Source organism: Zootoca vivipara, chromosome 11, assembly GCF_965207765.1.
Source record: "Zootoca vivipara chromosome 11, rZooViv2.hap1.1, whole genome shotgun sequence".
NCBI classification, from domain to species: Eukaryota; Metazoa; Chordata; class Lepidosauria; order Squamata; family Lacertidae; genus Zootoca; species Zootoca vivipara.
This window is the reverse complement of record NC_142594.1, coordinates 8,427,251-8,444,992: the sequence shown is the minus strand read 5'-3', so window position 1 is coordinate 8,444,992 and position 17,742 is coordinate 8,427,251. Positions and strand designations below refer to the sequence as shown.

At 39.5% G+C, this 17,742-nt stretch overlaps 1 protein-coding gene across 6 annotated transcripts in view; it reads left to right on the top strand.

The window, feature by feature from the left end:
* GOLGA4 (golgin A4) overlaps positions 1-17,412 on the top strand; it is a 52,807-nt gene extending 35,395 nt beyond the window's left edge. For 5 of the 6 annotated variants that reach the window (XM_088653802.1, XM_035128781.3, XM_035128778.3 and 2 more), the window contains 10 exons: positions 1,444-1,565; positions 2,364-2,494; positions 2,683-2,796; positions 4,652-4,672; positions 4,788-4,856; positions 6,271-6,346; positions 9,934-10,037; positions 12,622-12,708; positions 14,566-14,631; positions 16,701-17,412. In XM_088653802.1, coding sequence (XP_088509928.1) covers positions 1,444-1,565; positions 2,364-2,494; positions 2,683-2,796; positions 4,652-4,672; positions 4,788-4,856; positions 6,271-6,346; positions 9,934-10,037; positions 12,622-12,708; positions 14,566-14,595 — 754 coding nt within the window. In that variant the 3' untranslated portion in view covers positions 14,596-14,631; positions 16,701-17,412. The remainder of the gene's footprint in view (positions 1-1,443; positions 1,566-2,363; positions 2,495-2,682; positions 2,797-4,651; positions 4,673-4,787; positions 4,857-6,270; positions 6,347-9,933; positions 10,038-12,621; positions 12,709-14,565; positions 14,632-16,700) is intronic. The other variant, XM_035128779.3, reaches the window with a different exon arrangement.
* The last annotated feature ends 330 nt before the right edge of the window (positions 17,413-17,742 follow it).

Genomic DNA, 17,742 nt, shown 5'->3' with positions numbered 1-17,742 from the left:
AGTAAGCACTTGCATGAGCAGTAACACTGTATAAAATAATAAAAGTTGACATTACATAACGTTACGTCCAAACAATAACTGCTTGATACATGAAACCTCTATTATTCATAATCAGCATTGGCAAAATAAATCCTTCAAATTCATAGCAAATCACATGGAAAACTAGACCTTGGTTGCATTTGGGTAATCGTAACTCCAGTTTAAAAGCCTCAAGTGAACCTTGTACTCTGCCCTCAGTACACAAGCTCCTTAATTCATCATCCCTTTGTCTCACTGTAATAATCAAACCAAGAAGTCTCTAACCATACTTTCCTGTCAGGGAGCTCCCAGAGGGTCCGAGGGAGGCCAGATCAGGCTGCAGGGGAGGAAGAAGGGGGGTGGTCAGAAAGGTGGGGAGAGGGCTCAGCGATGGTAGCGAAGAGCCCTTGCACTGCCTTCAACAGGAGGGTTCAGAAGGGGAGACAGTTTCCGGCGCCCTATCTGCGCAGAGGGGTCAAGCGCAAAGAGGGTAGGCAGAGAATGGGGGTGTCCAAGTTCTTCTGTTGGGCTCGTAACAGGAAGGGGCCACTCCCAGATTCTGCGAGTGACTGAGATGGACGTGTTTTAGTTAGCTCTGCACTGTACATAGTATGCACAATAAACCTGTAAAAAGCCAGGTTGGATTCCAGCGTCGTTACTCGTGAGTAACCACCTCACGCCCATTACATTTCCCATTTATCCCAAATGAATATTCTGGCTTGTTCCAAAGCTGGTAACCATGATTTCCTGGTTTGGATGCAGCTGGAAACTTAGTCGTTTCCTGGTTTCATTTCACATGCCTCAAAGGGGAAGATTGCTGGGTCTACATAGTTCTACATTGTTCTAAAAGCCTTAGGACAGGCTTCCTCAACCTCAGTCCTCCAAATGTTTTGAGACTACAATTCCCATCATCCCTGACCACTGGTCCTGATAGCTAGGGATCATGGCAGTTGTAGGCCAAAAACATCTGGAGGGCCAAGGTTGAGGAAACCTGCCTTAGGAGTTTGCAGGTCAAATCTCAGGTTATGTTTACATGGTGTAATTAAATTATTTCATTTGCCCTAACAAAATTAATTGGATTTGTACAAGCTGCACTTGGAGCAAATCCTCCTTTTTATAGCCTTATCTGGACACATGTTTCAATTATCATAGGTAGATGAAATTTTATCCTCAGTACGTTTTCACAAAAAGTCTATTTGGTAACATTTTTCTTAATGAATTATTTTCCTCTTTTCAGTAACTATTGTCTCAATCATACAAATACAAATGTAAAGAAAAACTGTTAGTGAAACCCATTTATTTTCACGCAATCGTATGCTTGGGCAAGCTCTCAAATCTCTCTGTTGGAAATTAATATGCTTTACTTTTGAACTGCCAACTCCGCCCTAGAAAATCTGGACTTCTTATTTTGCTGTTCCTTCATAGATATGAACAGGAGGACATTGAACTGAAGCACAACTCGACATTAAAGCAGTTGATGAGGGAATTCAATACCCAGATGGCACAAAAGGACCAAGAAATAGAAACTGCCATAAAAGAAACAATCAGTGAGTTGGAACAGTATCTTGTGTTGATTTTAAATGGCTATATCTCTTGTAAATTCAACCATCAGATCCATTCCTATAGGATCAATTTAGAAGAAGGAACATTCATAGAGAGAACAGTCAGGGGCATGATAACAAGCCTTAAATTCCCCTCTATTCTAGCCCTAGATTTGAATGTTCATGTAATACTGTATCTTTTGGTGTGTGTGTGTGTGTGTGTGTGTGTGTGTATTTAATGTAAATATATTAATTTTGCATATATATCTGATAATAAATTGTGCCAATAGGCTAACAAGTATGAAGTTCAGATAGGTTGAAAGTACCATAACATCTGTTTAGTTTTTTTAAAGTAAGAATTAGGCATTCAGTGACTCTGTATAGGAGTGGGGAGTTCCAACTGTACTAATAGCTTTAAAAAATAAAAGTAGAGAAAGAAGAGGTGATAGATAAGCAGTTAAACCTTTGAGTGAAGTTTATTTCATTGCTTACTACTCAAAGCATAATCTTGCCCTAGTGATTTTAACATGATACTGGCTTGTTTGACCCAACCTACTCTAGTGTGAAAGAAGACACCTTGTATGCCAAAAATAAGAAAAAGAATATGTTATCAATTATCTTTTGGCATGTCGACATCACATTAGATTCTAATAGCGTTTTTAAAATGAATTCTTCTTTAGAGCTGCTTCTTTTACTGTAGTATTCATTTTTTTTAATGTATCTAGAATGTATTGCTGCTAATTCAGTTATAATAGCAGCCCAGTTAAAATGAGATATATAAACACTGTTGACCATTTTTCACAGGTAAAGCTCAGGAGGTTGAATCTGAACTGATAGAAAGTCATCACGCAGAGATAACTCAGTTACATAAAAAATTGCTAGGAAAGGATGATGACCTACAAAGGACAGTGAAAAAGTATGAAGAAATCCTTGAGGTATATATGGTATTGCTTGTTTTTGTGTTTCTAAAAGTCAGAGTGCAGTTTCATCCAGTATTTGTGTATAATTCAGTACTTTTGCAGTTAACGTTCTTGTAGCTAAAGCTGATGGAAGCCAGATTGTTTCCTAATTGTGAAGTACGGTATATAAAGTAATGGTTTTATTTATTTATTTTGTTCTGAAGACTCGAGAAGAAGAAATGTCAGAAAAAGTAAATGAGCTTCAGAACCAGTTGGAGAAATTGCAGGAGGAGTACAAACAAAGACTGGCAGATGAAGAAAGCTGGAACAGTGGTGAAGTAAGTTAGAAAACATTATTTTACAAATTTTTAACTTAGGAATTTATTGTGGTTCTTAGCTTGTATCTTAGTTTACCTTCAGAGTTTTAATAGAAATATTTTGTCAGACTTTAGAGTATTTTAACCTTCTTCTAACAATTAGCAAAGGGGCTTGGCTGTTTTTTTTAAATCCTTTATTGCCACAGTTCTCTCTCACATTTGAAGCAATTGCTGTTCTATGCTACAGAGGCAAATAATATTAACTGTGGAAACTGATATATTCTTACTAAGATATCTTAGTTTTATTTCAGTAGTAAATCAGTTAGTAATATATACAGTTGGTTCAAGACTAAGTTAGTTGCACTTGGTTTCCTTCGAAATTAGTGAGATTGGAAAATAAGTGACAGCATTCAACGAAGCTTTACTCAGAGTTGACCCATTGAATTTAATGAATATAACTAAGTTAGGTTGATTAATTTCATTGGGTCTACCCTGAGTAAGACATAGTTGAATACCACCCAAGCGCTTGTGTGACGCATGTGATTAGAACCACATCACATATGTGCAGCTAGCTGTGGTTATGGAGGCTAAACACGATACGTTCAGGTGCTGATGTGGTCTTGCTGCTTATCTGGAGGTGCTAGTAAGGAGCAGGATTCCAGCCCCACAATAAGAGACTACCTTCAACCTGTTCCCAACAACTGATGGTGCTCTATTCCCAGGAAATGCTACAATCAGAATTGGAGGGCTCGGTGGTGCAAGCTTGCAGATTGGCTTGGAGTTTGCCTACCATAAGTATGTCCGTTCCAAAGGGATGGATAAGTACGTGACAGCTTTGCCATTTCTGAGAAGTCATTCATCCAGCTATTTTATGCTGCGAGTTCACTGTTCGGCTGTTGAAACCCAGTGTTCAATCACCCTAAATGGAGAGTGTAAAAGCTCCGGAGCTACAACCAATGTGTCAAGTGCTTCCGGCTAATTATTGCCTATGAATTGGTTGGTACCACATACCACCTACTGTAGTAGTGCAGGGAGAATGAATAGCTTTGGGACCGACTCCTAACAGGCAAATAAAAATCAAGTTCTGTATGTGCCTAACCCTCCCCCTTCAATCATTTGGTTGAAACTCTCATCTCCTGAGATGAGGAGAGTCGGCATCCTGGGGTGAAAAAATATTTCACACCTTTTATTACTCTCATTTGAAACTGCGTGTTCAGATTGCCCTTTACCCATATATTATATAGATGTTGTGTTTTATCCTTTTGAATAGTGGGATTACAATTTAGTGTCACAGTTTAACCAAAAGTTGTAGTTTCTTTGATAATGCCCTTTTGCAACAATTTATGTAGACTCATTTCTCATTAATGTAAAATGGGCTGTAAGTTCATGTAATGACCGTGGGAGTTTAGCATAAAATTAAACCTCTGCTACAAGAAAAAACACAGTCTTTCTTCATGGCTCTTAACTAATAGAGATTATGATGAAAGCAAATTGTTCACAAGAAAACATGTATATTATTTAGGAATTCATTTAATAGTTACTGAAGTCTCTCTTTTGAATAGTTTCTTTGTACTACTTAGCTTAGTCACACCCAAAATACAGCTAGATATAAATCTATTTTAATTATTTGTGCTCCTCAAAACTGCTTTTATGTGATAAAAAAATTGCAAGACAAATTTCGTCGTACCAAATAGTAATATATACCACCTCAAATTTTGCAATAAGGTTATGAATCAGAGAAATAAATAATGGAGAGTTAATCAGGAATTAATGGCAAGTCATATGGATGAAAAATATCCTGCAGTGTTTTTTGTTTTATTTTGTTATATTTTGTGAAGCAAAAACATTTTATTAAATGTTCATTTTTCTGTTTTAGGTAACAATAGCTGAACTTCAGGTAAGATTAGCTTCATCTTTACCAGTAGCATAATGTCAAGTTTTCTTTTGATGAAAAGTAATAAATTAAGTGTTTGTAGCGCACATTTTCATATATGTTTCTGGTTGTGTTTCAGGCCCAGCTAGCCCAGAAGACAACACTTGTCAGTGATTCAAAGCTGAAAGAACAGGAATTCATAGAACAGGTAAGGATCTGATAAAAGAAGAAGAAGAAGGAACTTTAGCTCTTGGGTACATTAAAGCATTTTCTAGGTATAATTCGAAAAGGTTATAAAAGGCTACCTGGGCTGCAACCCTATATCCCATTTCATGGAAGTAGGCCTTATTGAACTTACTTTTGAGTAAACATGCATAGTATAGTGCCGTTAAACACAGATTCAGTCTGCTCATAATCACCAGGCTATTAAAAGTGCAACACTCTAAAGCCCTAAAAGGAATCCGTTTGCAACAATCAAAAGCAAGTATGAAGAAATCCTTGAGGTATATATGGTATTGCTTGTAGACACATAATGCATTTGTTCAAGGAAACTGGTTCCAAGCTGCTGAGGGCTTTATATACCAATAGTAGCACCTTGGGTCAGGGTGACATGCCTATTTCTCTTGTACCATTCCAATTTCTAACCCACAGTGGGAAGCACCGCTGTCTGTGTGTCCTCCAAGTGGTGACCCCAAAGGGAGATGTTCTTTGATGTCCCCCACTTTGGGATGAATCCCCCCATGGTTTACTCCACCACATGAAGCTGATTCTGTTCTTATCAGCCAAGCCGGAGACAATGCTTTGATCCAAAGCAGGCATCCCCAAACTTCGGCCCTCCAGATGTTTTGGACTACAATTCCCATCATCCCTGACCACTGGTCCTGTTAGCTAGGGATCATGGGAGTTGTAGGCCAAAACATCTGGAGGGCTGCAGTTTGGGGATGCCTGATCCAAAGCAACACTCAATTCAGAACAGAACCAGTTGCAACCATCAGTTGCAATAAGCAAAAATGCTCTTTCTGCAAACAGAAAAAAACAGTAAGACTATGAAACTGAAGTGGTCAGATAACAAGCACTCATACTGGATGAGAGGACAGTCCGGTCAAGGGTCAGTATAGTGCTAACCAGCCCCTCTCTGCTCCCCAGGTCTACTTTTATCAGATCTTGAATTAGACAGAACGTTAGGCAGACAGAAAACCCTAATCTTTGCTAATTTTTCCCAACATCTGAAGGCAGCCCTGTTTAGGGAAGCTTTTAATGTTTAATAGATTATTGTATTTTAATATTCTGTTGGAAGCCGCCCAGAGTGGCTGGGGAAACCCAGCCAGATGGGCAGGGTATAAATAATAAATTATTATTATTATTATTATTATTATGCACACTAACAAATATTTACATGATAAGTTTAAGTGAGATAGATAGATAGATAGATAGATAGATAGATAGATAGATAGATAAGATAATATTTAACACCCTAAGTTGTCACCAGTAGTGGGTCGGGACAGACGGACAGGGTTTGGTAACTGCTTTCTTGTACATTCAATACACTTCAAAGTTGAAACATATTCCGAGTCATCTCAGTTATGTTTTTTTATCCTCCTCATCCATCACTTTATTCTTAGATTCATACACTACAAGACCAGTTGAAAAATTACGAGAAGAATATGTATGTCACAACAGTTGCATCGCCTTACAGAGGTGAGGAATGTTTTGTCTTGGCACTGAGCTACAGAATAAAGCCTAAGGGAATACTTGCAAACCTAACTAGGGCTGCAAATATATGTACTCTTACCTGGGAGTAAACCCCATTGAGCTATCTAAATTTAGGGTGATAGATAAATTTAGGGCCAAAAGTTAGTCTTCAGACTTTTATGGTTGCCTGTCAGGTATGGAAGGCCTTGTTAACACTTGTTAATAGTCTCTCACTTCCATATGCCACTTTGCGTTGAACTGAGCTATACAGATTTTGCCATGTATCTAGATCCCTTCCTGTACAGTTGACCCTATAAGTTTGCATATATCAGATGAAAGATGTTATGCTGAAATATAGTTCAGTAGGACAATTCCGAATCTTTTTACACAAATACATATTTTTAAAAATGAAGTGATTTTGCATGACCTGTAAATGTAAGATTAGTTGCGTTCCAATGTCCACCTCATGGGTCACATGCAATACAGTCATACCTTGACATCCGAATGCTTCGACTTCCGAAGGTTTCGACTTCCGAAGTCGACAACCCCAGAAGTCTTTTCACTGCGCGCGCCCAGCACATGCGGTCTGTGCATGCTCACAAGTGCAAAATCGCGCTTTGCGCATGCGCACAAGCAGCGCTTCGACATCTGGAAACCTCGACTTACAAAGACGGCCGCGGAACGAATCGTCTTCGTAAGAAAAATAGCTACATTGAAATCACGAATAAAACATAGTTCATATTTTCAGTCATTTTCATTCCAATTGCTTACATATCCTGAGGACTAGACCTTCAAAGCAGTAAATCGACATGTGTTGTAGTAATACAGTTCCTGATGCAGATTATGGTTTATTCTTTAATTTTAATGTTTTGTTGTCCTTTAGTATAAAGGATACACTCATGGAAAATGAGTGTGACATGTAAGCATGTTTGCCACATGTATTATGTGTGCAAGTGAACAACATGGAGAATATCAAAATTGAGGTATAACCAGTAGCTAACATTTTGATACATGTGTAGTTCATACTTTTCCAGAAATCAGGTATTGAAGACATGTTTTAGATCTCCTCAAATCTTGGGATTACTGATGCCTGCTGCAATGTCAGCAAGCCAAAGTACAAATACGGTATGACTGAGAGTTGGGCTGTAGGTATTTTCATACTGCAATCTCATACTGGAGGAGGATGCTTTAGTTTAACAATCCTCTAATTTTAGTAAGGGATTTCCAGTGGTAGCCATGAGTGTTTGCTGAATTCCATCAGCAATTATGTTTGTCAATAAAAAGTTAAAATCCACACGTAACTAGGAAAGTAAAATCTGCTACTTTTGGACTTTGAGTTTATGTGAACATAAATGGAAAAATAAGAGTCATAGCTTAATCTCCAAGAATGTAGATATTTTCCTCTTACCCTCTGAAAGCTAGTCTAATGGCATAGTTAGAATGCTTCTGCTTTCTATATTGTGTTTTTATGAAGAAAACATTTTAAGATATCAGTGACCATGCAAAAATATGAAAACAATGTTGCTAAGAAACATAAACAGGAATAGATTAGAAGTTTTAGGAGAAACACTTGTAAGAGATTTGTTAATACAATATATTGCAAATATTTTTTCCAGCTTTGTCCTTCAACATTTGATGCAAAACTTGGACATGCATGCACACTCACACAGTTGTCTCAAAGGCTGTCTGGGTCCTGTAGGGTTTGCTTTCTAAACTGTCATATCTCCATGTTGGGGGCGGGGCAGTGGAGCAAAGGATCAAGTTGTAATCAGCAGCAGCCAAAGATGCAAATGACTTTGATACAGGTCACACAGTTCTACAAAGGAATGCTTTAAATTCCAAAGCAGTGAGGTGATGGTGGTCCAATGAGATGGCTTTTCCAGGCTGGTGGAGCCAGATTTGCTGAGAGAGAGAGAGCACGCTTGTTTGTAGTCTAGATGGCATCCTTGTAGAATATTGATCCTTGATAAAAATGTGGTCATGGTGATACAAGAGATAAGATGGTTAGATCTGGTTGGGCCCTATCCTCAGTGGTTACACAGGGTTTGATAATGCAGGTTTCTCACCTTCCTCATTGTGACCTTAAAGCAGGAGGGGGTCACCCACAAACAGGTGGACAGGATCACCTAACTGTCAATCACCTGACGACATAATGACATCATGTGAATGGCACCTGTCCAAATTGGTGTTTGGGGAACACACCTTCAAAAGAGCTTTTTGTAACTACTGATCAAGTGATTGTGGTTACATGGAACTCCTTTGAATTCTGTTTGGAGTGAGAGGTTTGGATCAAACTGCTTCTATCAACTGGAACCTTTTTCTCTGTGGAGAGAAACCACTTCCTCCAAACAGAGAAAGCTAGCCTCTTCAGCTGCACTAGTGCAGCTGACCTCAGTGGATCTCCCTGTCTGTTCCAATCAGCCCTACTTACCATGGGACAATGAGAAGCAATCTTTGAACTCCTTCCTTTGTAGCCATGTCCATGTTTGCCTCACACCTGATGTTACATATGATGTTGGGCAGGTGAGGGAGCGTGTTGTGGGCTATGGCCTTGCAGGACAAGTTGGGTACTGTGCTAGGTCTAAGGTTCCCTGGTGCTACCTTAAAGGATTTATCCCGATCCCTATACATTCCATTGTTTTGGCAGCTACTTCTAACATCAGGCAGGAGCTATTGGCCATAGGAGAGGAAAAGGCAATCATGAATCTCTGGAAGGGATAGCGCTTACGTTAGGAGGTTTGTGTACTCAACTGATCCTACTTTTGAAGGGTTTGTTTGTTTAGAGCATTTGTATTCTGCTCTTCCGCTGAAAATCTCCCAGAGTGGCTTACATACCGTATTTTTCGCTCCATAAGACACTTTTTCTCTCCCAAAAAGGGAGGGGAAAAGTCCATGCGTCCTATGGAGCGAATGCGAGAGCCAGAGCCCTGTCAAAGGCCAGAGCCCGCACAAAACCAGAGGCCACGCCAGAGCCACGCCTAGGACAATTAAAGAAAGCAAAATATTTTTTTCTTGTTTTCTTCCTCTAAAAAACTAGGTGCATCCTATGGTCAGGTGCTTCCTATGGAGCGAAAAATACAGTAAATCAGTTCAAACAAGACAGTCCTTTCCCTCAGGCTTACAATCTAAGCCTTACAATCTAAAAGACATGACACGAAAGAAAAATGGGATGGAGGGGGCGGGGGGGTTGAATTCAGATGTTGATTCTTTAAGCTAAATAGTAATTCTTACTGACCAGCTGGGACAGAAACAGTTCAGGGACTGGAAGAGCCATCTTTCCCACTGAGGCACAAATTGAGAAGCATGCTACCAAGAAGTGGCTTGAGCAGTAGTCATCTGCCTCTGCCTGGCGACATATTTGAGGGAGAGGGTAAGTTAGTGTCTTGAGTACAGAGGCCAGAGTTAAGAACTACCGGTAGCTGCTCAATCCACTTGTTAAAATGTAAAATGCTCTTTACAAAACCAGTATAATCCGGGTAAGTGGTAATCATTATGTTTGTATGTTACAGTTTGGTCAGGAGAAATAAGCATGCCGATGGTAGCGCATTGTGTAAAATGACAATTGTATAAAACACTGTTTCCTATCTGTGCAGATGGCAACCTCTGCCATTCAGATGTCTCTCTTTTTGGAGAACCGACGGAGTTTGAATACTTAAGGAAGGTGTTGTTCGAGTACATGATGGGCCGTGAGACAAAGGTATCCCCCATGTTCAAGGCACATGTTTATCAAGTTAACAGTCACTTTGAGGAAGAAGCAGAACTGCACAGGTTGTAGTATTATTATGCTCTCACGGGATGAGCCAGTTCTTGCTCACAGCTACCTTGAATAGAGGCAAGATGGTATGACACAGGGTATCTCCTATTTATGAAGAGTTATATTTATGTTTAATGTATTTGTTATTAAAGCTGTTTAGTTGTACCCTATCATGGTTTCAGAATTGATGATGGGTAGGTTATAAATCTCCTAACTAAATAATACTTTCAAACAGGACCACTCTCAATGGATATTATACTCCGCAGACCATGGTGGGCAGAAGACAAATCAGGATCTACTAATGGATATTTGGGCAGCTTGCAGTAGATTGGCAAGGGTTTCCAACTCTCAACTGTCATAACAATAGCAACAGCTAAAAATCTCCCCTGCCCCCAAAATTAGCTTAATGAATAAGAATACTGGGCAGGAGTGAGGAACAGGAACAGTTTTTTATGTGAAATGACTTGCTACTTGCTTCATAAATTTATGAACTGAACATGCGCTCAGAGGCACATGTACAGTGGTACCTCTACTTACGAATTTAATGCGCTCTGAACGCACATTCGTAAATCGAAAAAAATTGTAAGTCGAATCCCATAGGAATGCATTGGGAGAAAAAAAACGTAAGTAGAAGCAACCCTATCTAAAAATTCGTAAGTAGAAAAAATCCTATCTAAACCGCATCCAAGATGGCGGACGGAGCTCCATTCGTAAGTAGAAACATTCATAAGTAGAGGTACCACTGTATATGTGTGTATGTGTGTGTGTCCCCAACTGGCTGAGCCACTATTTTGTACCTGAACACCTGCTTCTGCTTGGTTGATCTCAAGGTTCTCGCTAGCATAAAACAAAAGTAGGCCCCAAGTATGCCCACTCCTTTAGGTTTCATAGGCTCCACTTTGCAAATGTGATGAAGCTATTGTCCTCAAGCTTCCCTCTTCCTCCTGTGACGTAGGACTCATGTAATCCTATTTCCCCACAAACTTCATTTCCATCTCCTCCATGGAACCATAGCTCCTTCCTGTCCCCCATCCCCTTCCAAGTGAGATTCCAGACTACCTCCCCTGCAGTTTTGTCACTTACCTATCCCTGGATCTGATTCAGGTTTAAACCTTCAGCTACATCTTTCAGCAAGTTCCCAACCTTCGGTCACAATCAATTTGCATGGGCCAGGCATCTGGGAGAAATAATGAGCAGCAGTAAATTCATTAACTTAGTGTGGAGAGGGAAGATGTGTATCCAGCAGCAGTCAGTGGGGCAGCACAGGCAGGGCGGCATTGTGCACTTGGGCTGCTAACAGCAAGCCACTTCCAAGAGGGTGAGGACTGAGGAGTAGTGCAGCAACAGAGCCAATCTGATGGTCCTGCTGCTGTGCCTGCCCTGCCCTGCGCTGAGCTCTTCACATTGCAGTCGTCTCCCTCTCAGCAAGCAGCAGCAACGCTCTCCATTGGGAAGCCAGGTGCACAGCACTGCCCTGCTGGAGTTAAAATTTCAGATAACAAATCACTCCGCAACATAGTTCAGTCACCATCTTCTTAGATCTTTTTTTATTAAAATAATAATAATTTCCTTTGATTCTGCTGCAGACAGAAGCTGTTTTTCATTTACAAACAGGGCCTTCAGCAAATAATACCATATAGCAGAGTCACCAGCACTTTCTTGCTCGTGAAACTGTTTACTATATATTTCTTGCTATGAGGCCATCTATACTACATTATTTTTTTCTCCTTCCAAGAAATAGCAGTGGGAAAGAATGTTAAGAGTCTTCCTTTTAAGTTGAACTTTGTTTTCAGTGGATAGCATATGAGTAAATATAGGCTTTATCTAGACTTCTGCAACCAACTATTTCAAAAACATTAAAGCCTAGTAATGAAATACTGAATTTATTGTTGTTTGGAACTGGTAAAGGTAAAAGTAAACGGACCCCTGACCATTAGGTCCAGTCGCGGACGACTCTGGGGTTGCGGCACTCATCTCGCTTTATTGGCCCTAGGGAGCCGGCGTACAGCTTCCGGGTCATGTGGCCAGCATGACTTAGCCGCTTCTGGCAAAGCAGAGCAGTGCACGGAAACGCTGTTTACCTCCCCGGCGGAGCGGTACCTATTTATCTACTTGCACTTCATGCTTTTGAACTGCTAGGTTGGCAGGAGCATGGACCAAGCAATGGGACCTCACCCCGTCACGAGGATTCAAACCACCACTCGTGTCCTTTGGAACTTGTACTCAGCCTTATTTTAAATCTGATCGTTTTGGAATCCATTTCTGTATCATTTATTCTGCCCAAAAGCACTTGAGGAATTTTAAGTCACAGGTAATGTTAGATTACAGACTCTTGGTGTAGTGCAACTATTTTAAAATCTTAGCCTTAGGTTGCCACAGATTTTTATGAAAGACACAAGTATTCTTTATGCATTCCTATGCTTTCATAAGGACTACAACAAATACAGTGTTTTTATAAATAAATGAAACTGCTGTTTAGCAGATCATATTATTATCATGCCCGTTACTTTGTTCACTTCTTTTTCAGACAATGGCAAAGGTTATAACCTCAGTGCTGAAATTCCCTGCTGACCAAGCACAGAAGATCTTGGATCGAGAAGATGCACGGGCATTGGTAAGCCATAGTAAGATACTAAATAAAAGTGGCTTCTCAGGTGTGTCTACTGTCATGTAACATTAAAGCCCTTTGATTTGGTCATCTAACTTTCCCACAGAAGGATTTTGTATCTGGAAGTAAGGATTTCACACTGGGCAGAAGAACTCTTAGTGATAGCAATAAGAACCTTAATATTGGAAGACCCTGAGTGCTGATTGTGATGACAAAAAATCTCCTGTTATGTCTACACCAGCACTTTGCTTGATATATCTGTCTTCCAGTTGGACTACAATACAAGTCAGGGAAACCTATAAATGTCAGTGTTAATAGGGAAGAAGTCCACAACAATTTTACTCATCTGTGCAAAAGCCTACTTAACATGCCACCTTGGGAACTGTGATGTTGAAAAGCAGGTGCTTTTCAATTAAAGTAATTTAATAAATCCTATAATATTGATTTCAGCTTAGGAAGGTGATAAATGCCCACAATCATAGGACTATCTAGGCATTAGGTTTATCATTCTGTTTGTTTTTATTATTAAACACTCGGGTTCAATGTAGAAATTGCTGAAGGGAAAATTTGCCATATAAAACCAAGATGCATTCATGGATCTTGGACACATGAAGTGCGGGTCATGATTGTCAATTATGTCTTTTCTTTTCTTCTTTTTGTTTGCTCAGAGGATGCTGCTATCTGTTTTCGCTCACAAAATACATTGGTCCCAGAGCAAAACAGCTTAAATAGGGTTTCTCCCTTTTTCTACATATTCAGCTCACAATTTAAGCAGCAGTTATATGTGATGGGAAATAAATATGAAATAAACTTAATAGTCTGCCAGCATCCCATTCAAAATTATTTACCTTTTGTGGCTACCATTGGTTTGTTCTAAAACTGTGTATGAGTACCATTTGAAGACCATGACAAAGGTACAAAGTAGAGGAAACAAAAAGGCTTAAAATTCTGTACAATTCAGTTTTGTGGGAAAACTATTTGAGCGGAGGCACACTATATTTTGTGGGATTCTGTTTGAAATTTGAAACATTGTCATCAGTTTGTTTTCATGTTTGGCTACTTTCATATCCTGCTTTAATACATACTAATACTTGTGCTTTTCTGTTGTCTGTATAATTTTGCATGCAGTTGTTAGATGAGTTGGGGGAAATAGAATACGGTGGTACCTGTGGTTATGAACGCTTCTGGTTATGAAAGCTTCTCGTTACGAGCTCCGCTAACCTAGAAGTAGCTGCTCCTGGTTGCGAACTTTGCCCCAGGATGCGAACGGAAATCGTGCGCCAAAGGCGTGCACACAGCAGGAGGCCCCATTAGCAAAAGCACGCCTCAGGATAAGAACAGTTTCAGCTTAAGAACGGACCTCTGGATCGAATTAAGTTCGTAACCAGAGGTACCGCTGTGCCAGGCCCAATATTTCATGTTGTGTCTATCAAAATAAAGTCACATGTGTTCCTACCCTGTAGTCCTATTTTGATACTAGCAGCTTTAGTAGAAATTAGTAGACCTTTGCCTGAGCCACCTGAAGGAAAAAGTAGCAAGAAACAACAATGAGGCATCCTAGGCTTAAAAGCAAACTTCTGCAGGTTCGTGGATTGTGCATGTGCATTGCATGAAGCGGGCAACACTTGGCTCTAGTTTACCCTGGAGATCAATGCCAACGTTAGCTTCCATTGCTGTTTTTACACTTCACCCCGTATGTCAAACTCTGTACAGAGCAGAGAAATGGCAAGGCTAATCATTGGCATCTCATTTGCTATGTCCACAAGTTTGACAGTGTGGGAATAGATGTCTAACATGTCTAAACTCACATTGCTTTTATTAACACAGTAACCCACTTAAGCTGTTCTTTTCCTGGCTTTGTAGTTCACCTCACCTCGCAGTGGCATCTTCTGAATAAGCCATCAATCAGTGCTTTTAGTTAGCATGTGGGTGAGTGTTGCCTGGTACATACAATATTTGGTTTTGCCTAGTACATACAATGTTTATTAATAATAGTGAGTGATATCTTAAGGCACCCCTTTTTAGGGAAGCTTTTAATGTTTGATGGATTTCTGTATTTTAATATTTTGTTGGAAGCCGCCCAGAGTGGCTGGGGGAACCCGGCCAGATGGGCGGGGTATAAATAATAAATTATTATTATATTATTATGATATCCACTGTTGTACAGAGTAAACCCACTGAAATATGTAGACTTAAGTACATTCACTTCACTAGTATGACAAGCTTTGGCTACCACCCAGTAATAACTTGTCCTTCCCACTAACAAGCATGCCAAACATTTGTTCTTATCATATTTATTTTGCACTTGTAATGAGGACTTCTTAATCACATAACTTTTTTTGTGATCTTGGACAAATTTAAGATTATTTTGAAGAACATGTTCACAGCTTCACACATCTGGTGCATAAGATTAGAACAACATAAGCTTATGATACAAGTTGCACTGATTTTGGCTCACTTTACCTTGTGTACTAATTGTTGATATACTGCAGACCAAATATACTAGATGTAGTATATTGGATTGGATCTCCCGGCATCTTTTATTTTATTTTAATAGCAACAGCAGTACCCTGTTGCACGTTTCCAATGTCATGTTTAGTTTGACCTTTATTTGCCTTCAATGTTCAAAATGTAATAAGGAATGAAAAAACTAAAGTTCCAAGCCAGAAAAATTCAGTAATAGGTTTATTATTCAAAATTGATTGTACTAGTCGTTCACAACTGTCAGGAAGGGCTAGTTATCCCCTTTTTTCTTGCTGCCTGTGAATTCTACATCTGTTTTGAATTCACAAGAAGCTAACAAAATCAAGTTATCAATTGCTTTGGAAGGAAATCTGAAAATGTGAAGCAAGCTGTCTGCAGAAAGTCCCAGTGCTGTAGAAGTGGGAAGTTTATCCTCTGTATTTTTACATGTTTTGCTTTGCATAGCCCCCAACTACTGAATTCCCACATAAATCTAGGTTCTTCAGAATTTAAATAATTATTTAAAGTCAAGCGTACAAAATGTGAATATGCAGAAGTTCGTTTTGGAAATACAAATTTATTTAACTTAGATTACATAATACAGAGGCCAAGGAGCTTGCAGAGGACAAATTATTTTGACCATAATACAGTGGTACCTCGACATCCGAACGACTCGACTTCTGAAGTCGACAAACCCGGAAGTCTTTTCGCCGCACGCACGTTCGGCACACGCACAAAACGGGCGCTTCGACAACAGAAGACTTCGACTTACGAAGAGCGCCGCGGAACGGATCGTCTTCGTAAGTCGAGGTACCACTGTATATGCTTCAATATATTTATACTGGGTAACATGCATGGAAATTACTCAAGATAATATGAAGCACTTGTGAATGAAATGTGATCAGCTACATTGGCCATTTCAGGGTAGACTAAAACAACAAAACATTAAAATCACATGTGTGGTCAAGTGAGCCAAAGGAAAAGCTGTTTCGAAGATATCTCAACCCCACATTTTAACTGAAATAAAACTGAGGTTATAAGGGATACATGCGCATATAATAGTAGTAGTAGTAGTAGTAGTAACAACAACAACTACAACTACAACAACAGGATAGATAGAGTGAGTGTGTGTGTGTCTTCCCTCCATCCACTGTTCTGGATATATTGCTCCATGCCCCATAGTACATTGTGCCTAGCCAAGACCCTTGCAGTCTTTCTGTCATGCCATTGTGCCGTTTCCATTCACTTACTAAGGGCGGGGGGCACTGGATCTGGCTGGTGGGCCAAATGTAAACTACTTTTTTTAAAATAAAAAAATTCCTTCAGTAGCACCTTAAAGACCAACTAAGTTTTTATTTTGGTATGAGCTTTCGTGTGCATGCACACTTCTTCAGATACTTTTTTTAAACTGTGGGATAGTTGGTTTTTTAAATTGCCTCTTAAACCTCTTATGCCTTTCTGTATCATAAATTATTTCATTGCTTTGCTTTTACTTGCGCTTTTATTTATTTTTTCATATCATCCCTCCCTTCCAGTCCTGGCTGCGATCGTCCTCTTGAAGAACTTGCAACACATGCACTTTGTAGCAGATGACGCTCCTTTGAAATCTGATCATATCTCCATGCTAGCTCTATGAAGAATGGACAGGAGAAGAACTACTACTATTCATTGCCCCACGTGAAATGAGCATAATTAAGAACAATGATGGGTTGTGGGCTGGGCATGAATGTAATCAAACAGTTGTCTTGAAAGATTGCCTTATCTGGTGATGGAGTGCTTATATTGAACACAGTTTTCTATTTTGGTTTAGAATATTTTTTAATAAATGTTTTGCCTCACTGCAATACAGATCTCACAGGATCTCAAATTAATGGTTTGACTGCCCTATTTATTTTTAACAGTTTTATCATCTGAAATAATTGTGCAATACACTTTGAGTGGGTAGGAGGCCTTGGTGATGTTCTTGGTAAATTAAACCTCTTTCGACTTTTTCCTCCCTCACAATTTGATCTGTTGATTGTTTGCTAAAGGTAATTTCTTTCAAGCACTTGCTTTATAATGAATCCGAAATGCAGTACCTCATTTGTTTATGCCTAGCTTTTGTACTTATATTTTGTGGGGAATAAATTTACACTCCTGTAAATTGTAAATAGTTACTACTTACTTGTATCATAAGCTGATCTCTGACTGTTGGCAGTGCTAATCTTGCAGAGCTGGGAGAGAATAAAACTTCTATTTACTGTACAATGCTGCAGACTGATGTACTTTTTAATAGCAAATGTTACTGTCTAATGATTGCTGTGATCTTATTCAGTAATGTAGGTGAACTACCCATAAAGCCCAATCCCCTGCTTCTGAAACAAAAATGTAAGCTAGTGATACTTTTTGGAGTTCTAAAATTGAGAACAGCCTAACTCAGGAGTCAAAAAACTTTGGCCTTCCAGATGTTGGCCAACTCCCATCAGCCCTAGCAAGCATGGCTAGTTGCCAGGGATGATATTCAGCAACATCTGGAGGGCAAAGGTTCCTCCTGCCTGGTCTGATAAGCAGAAAATGCATGATAGTGTCATTCACAAG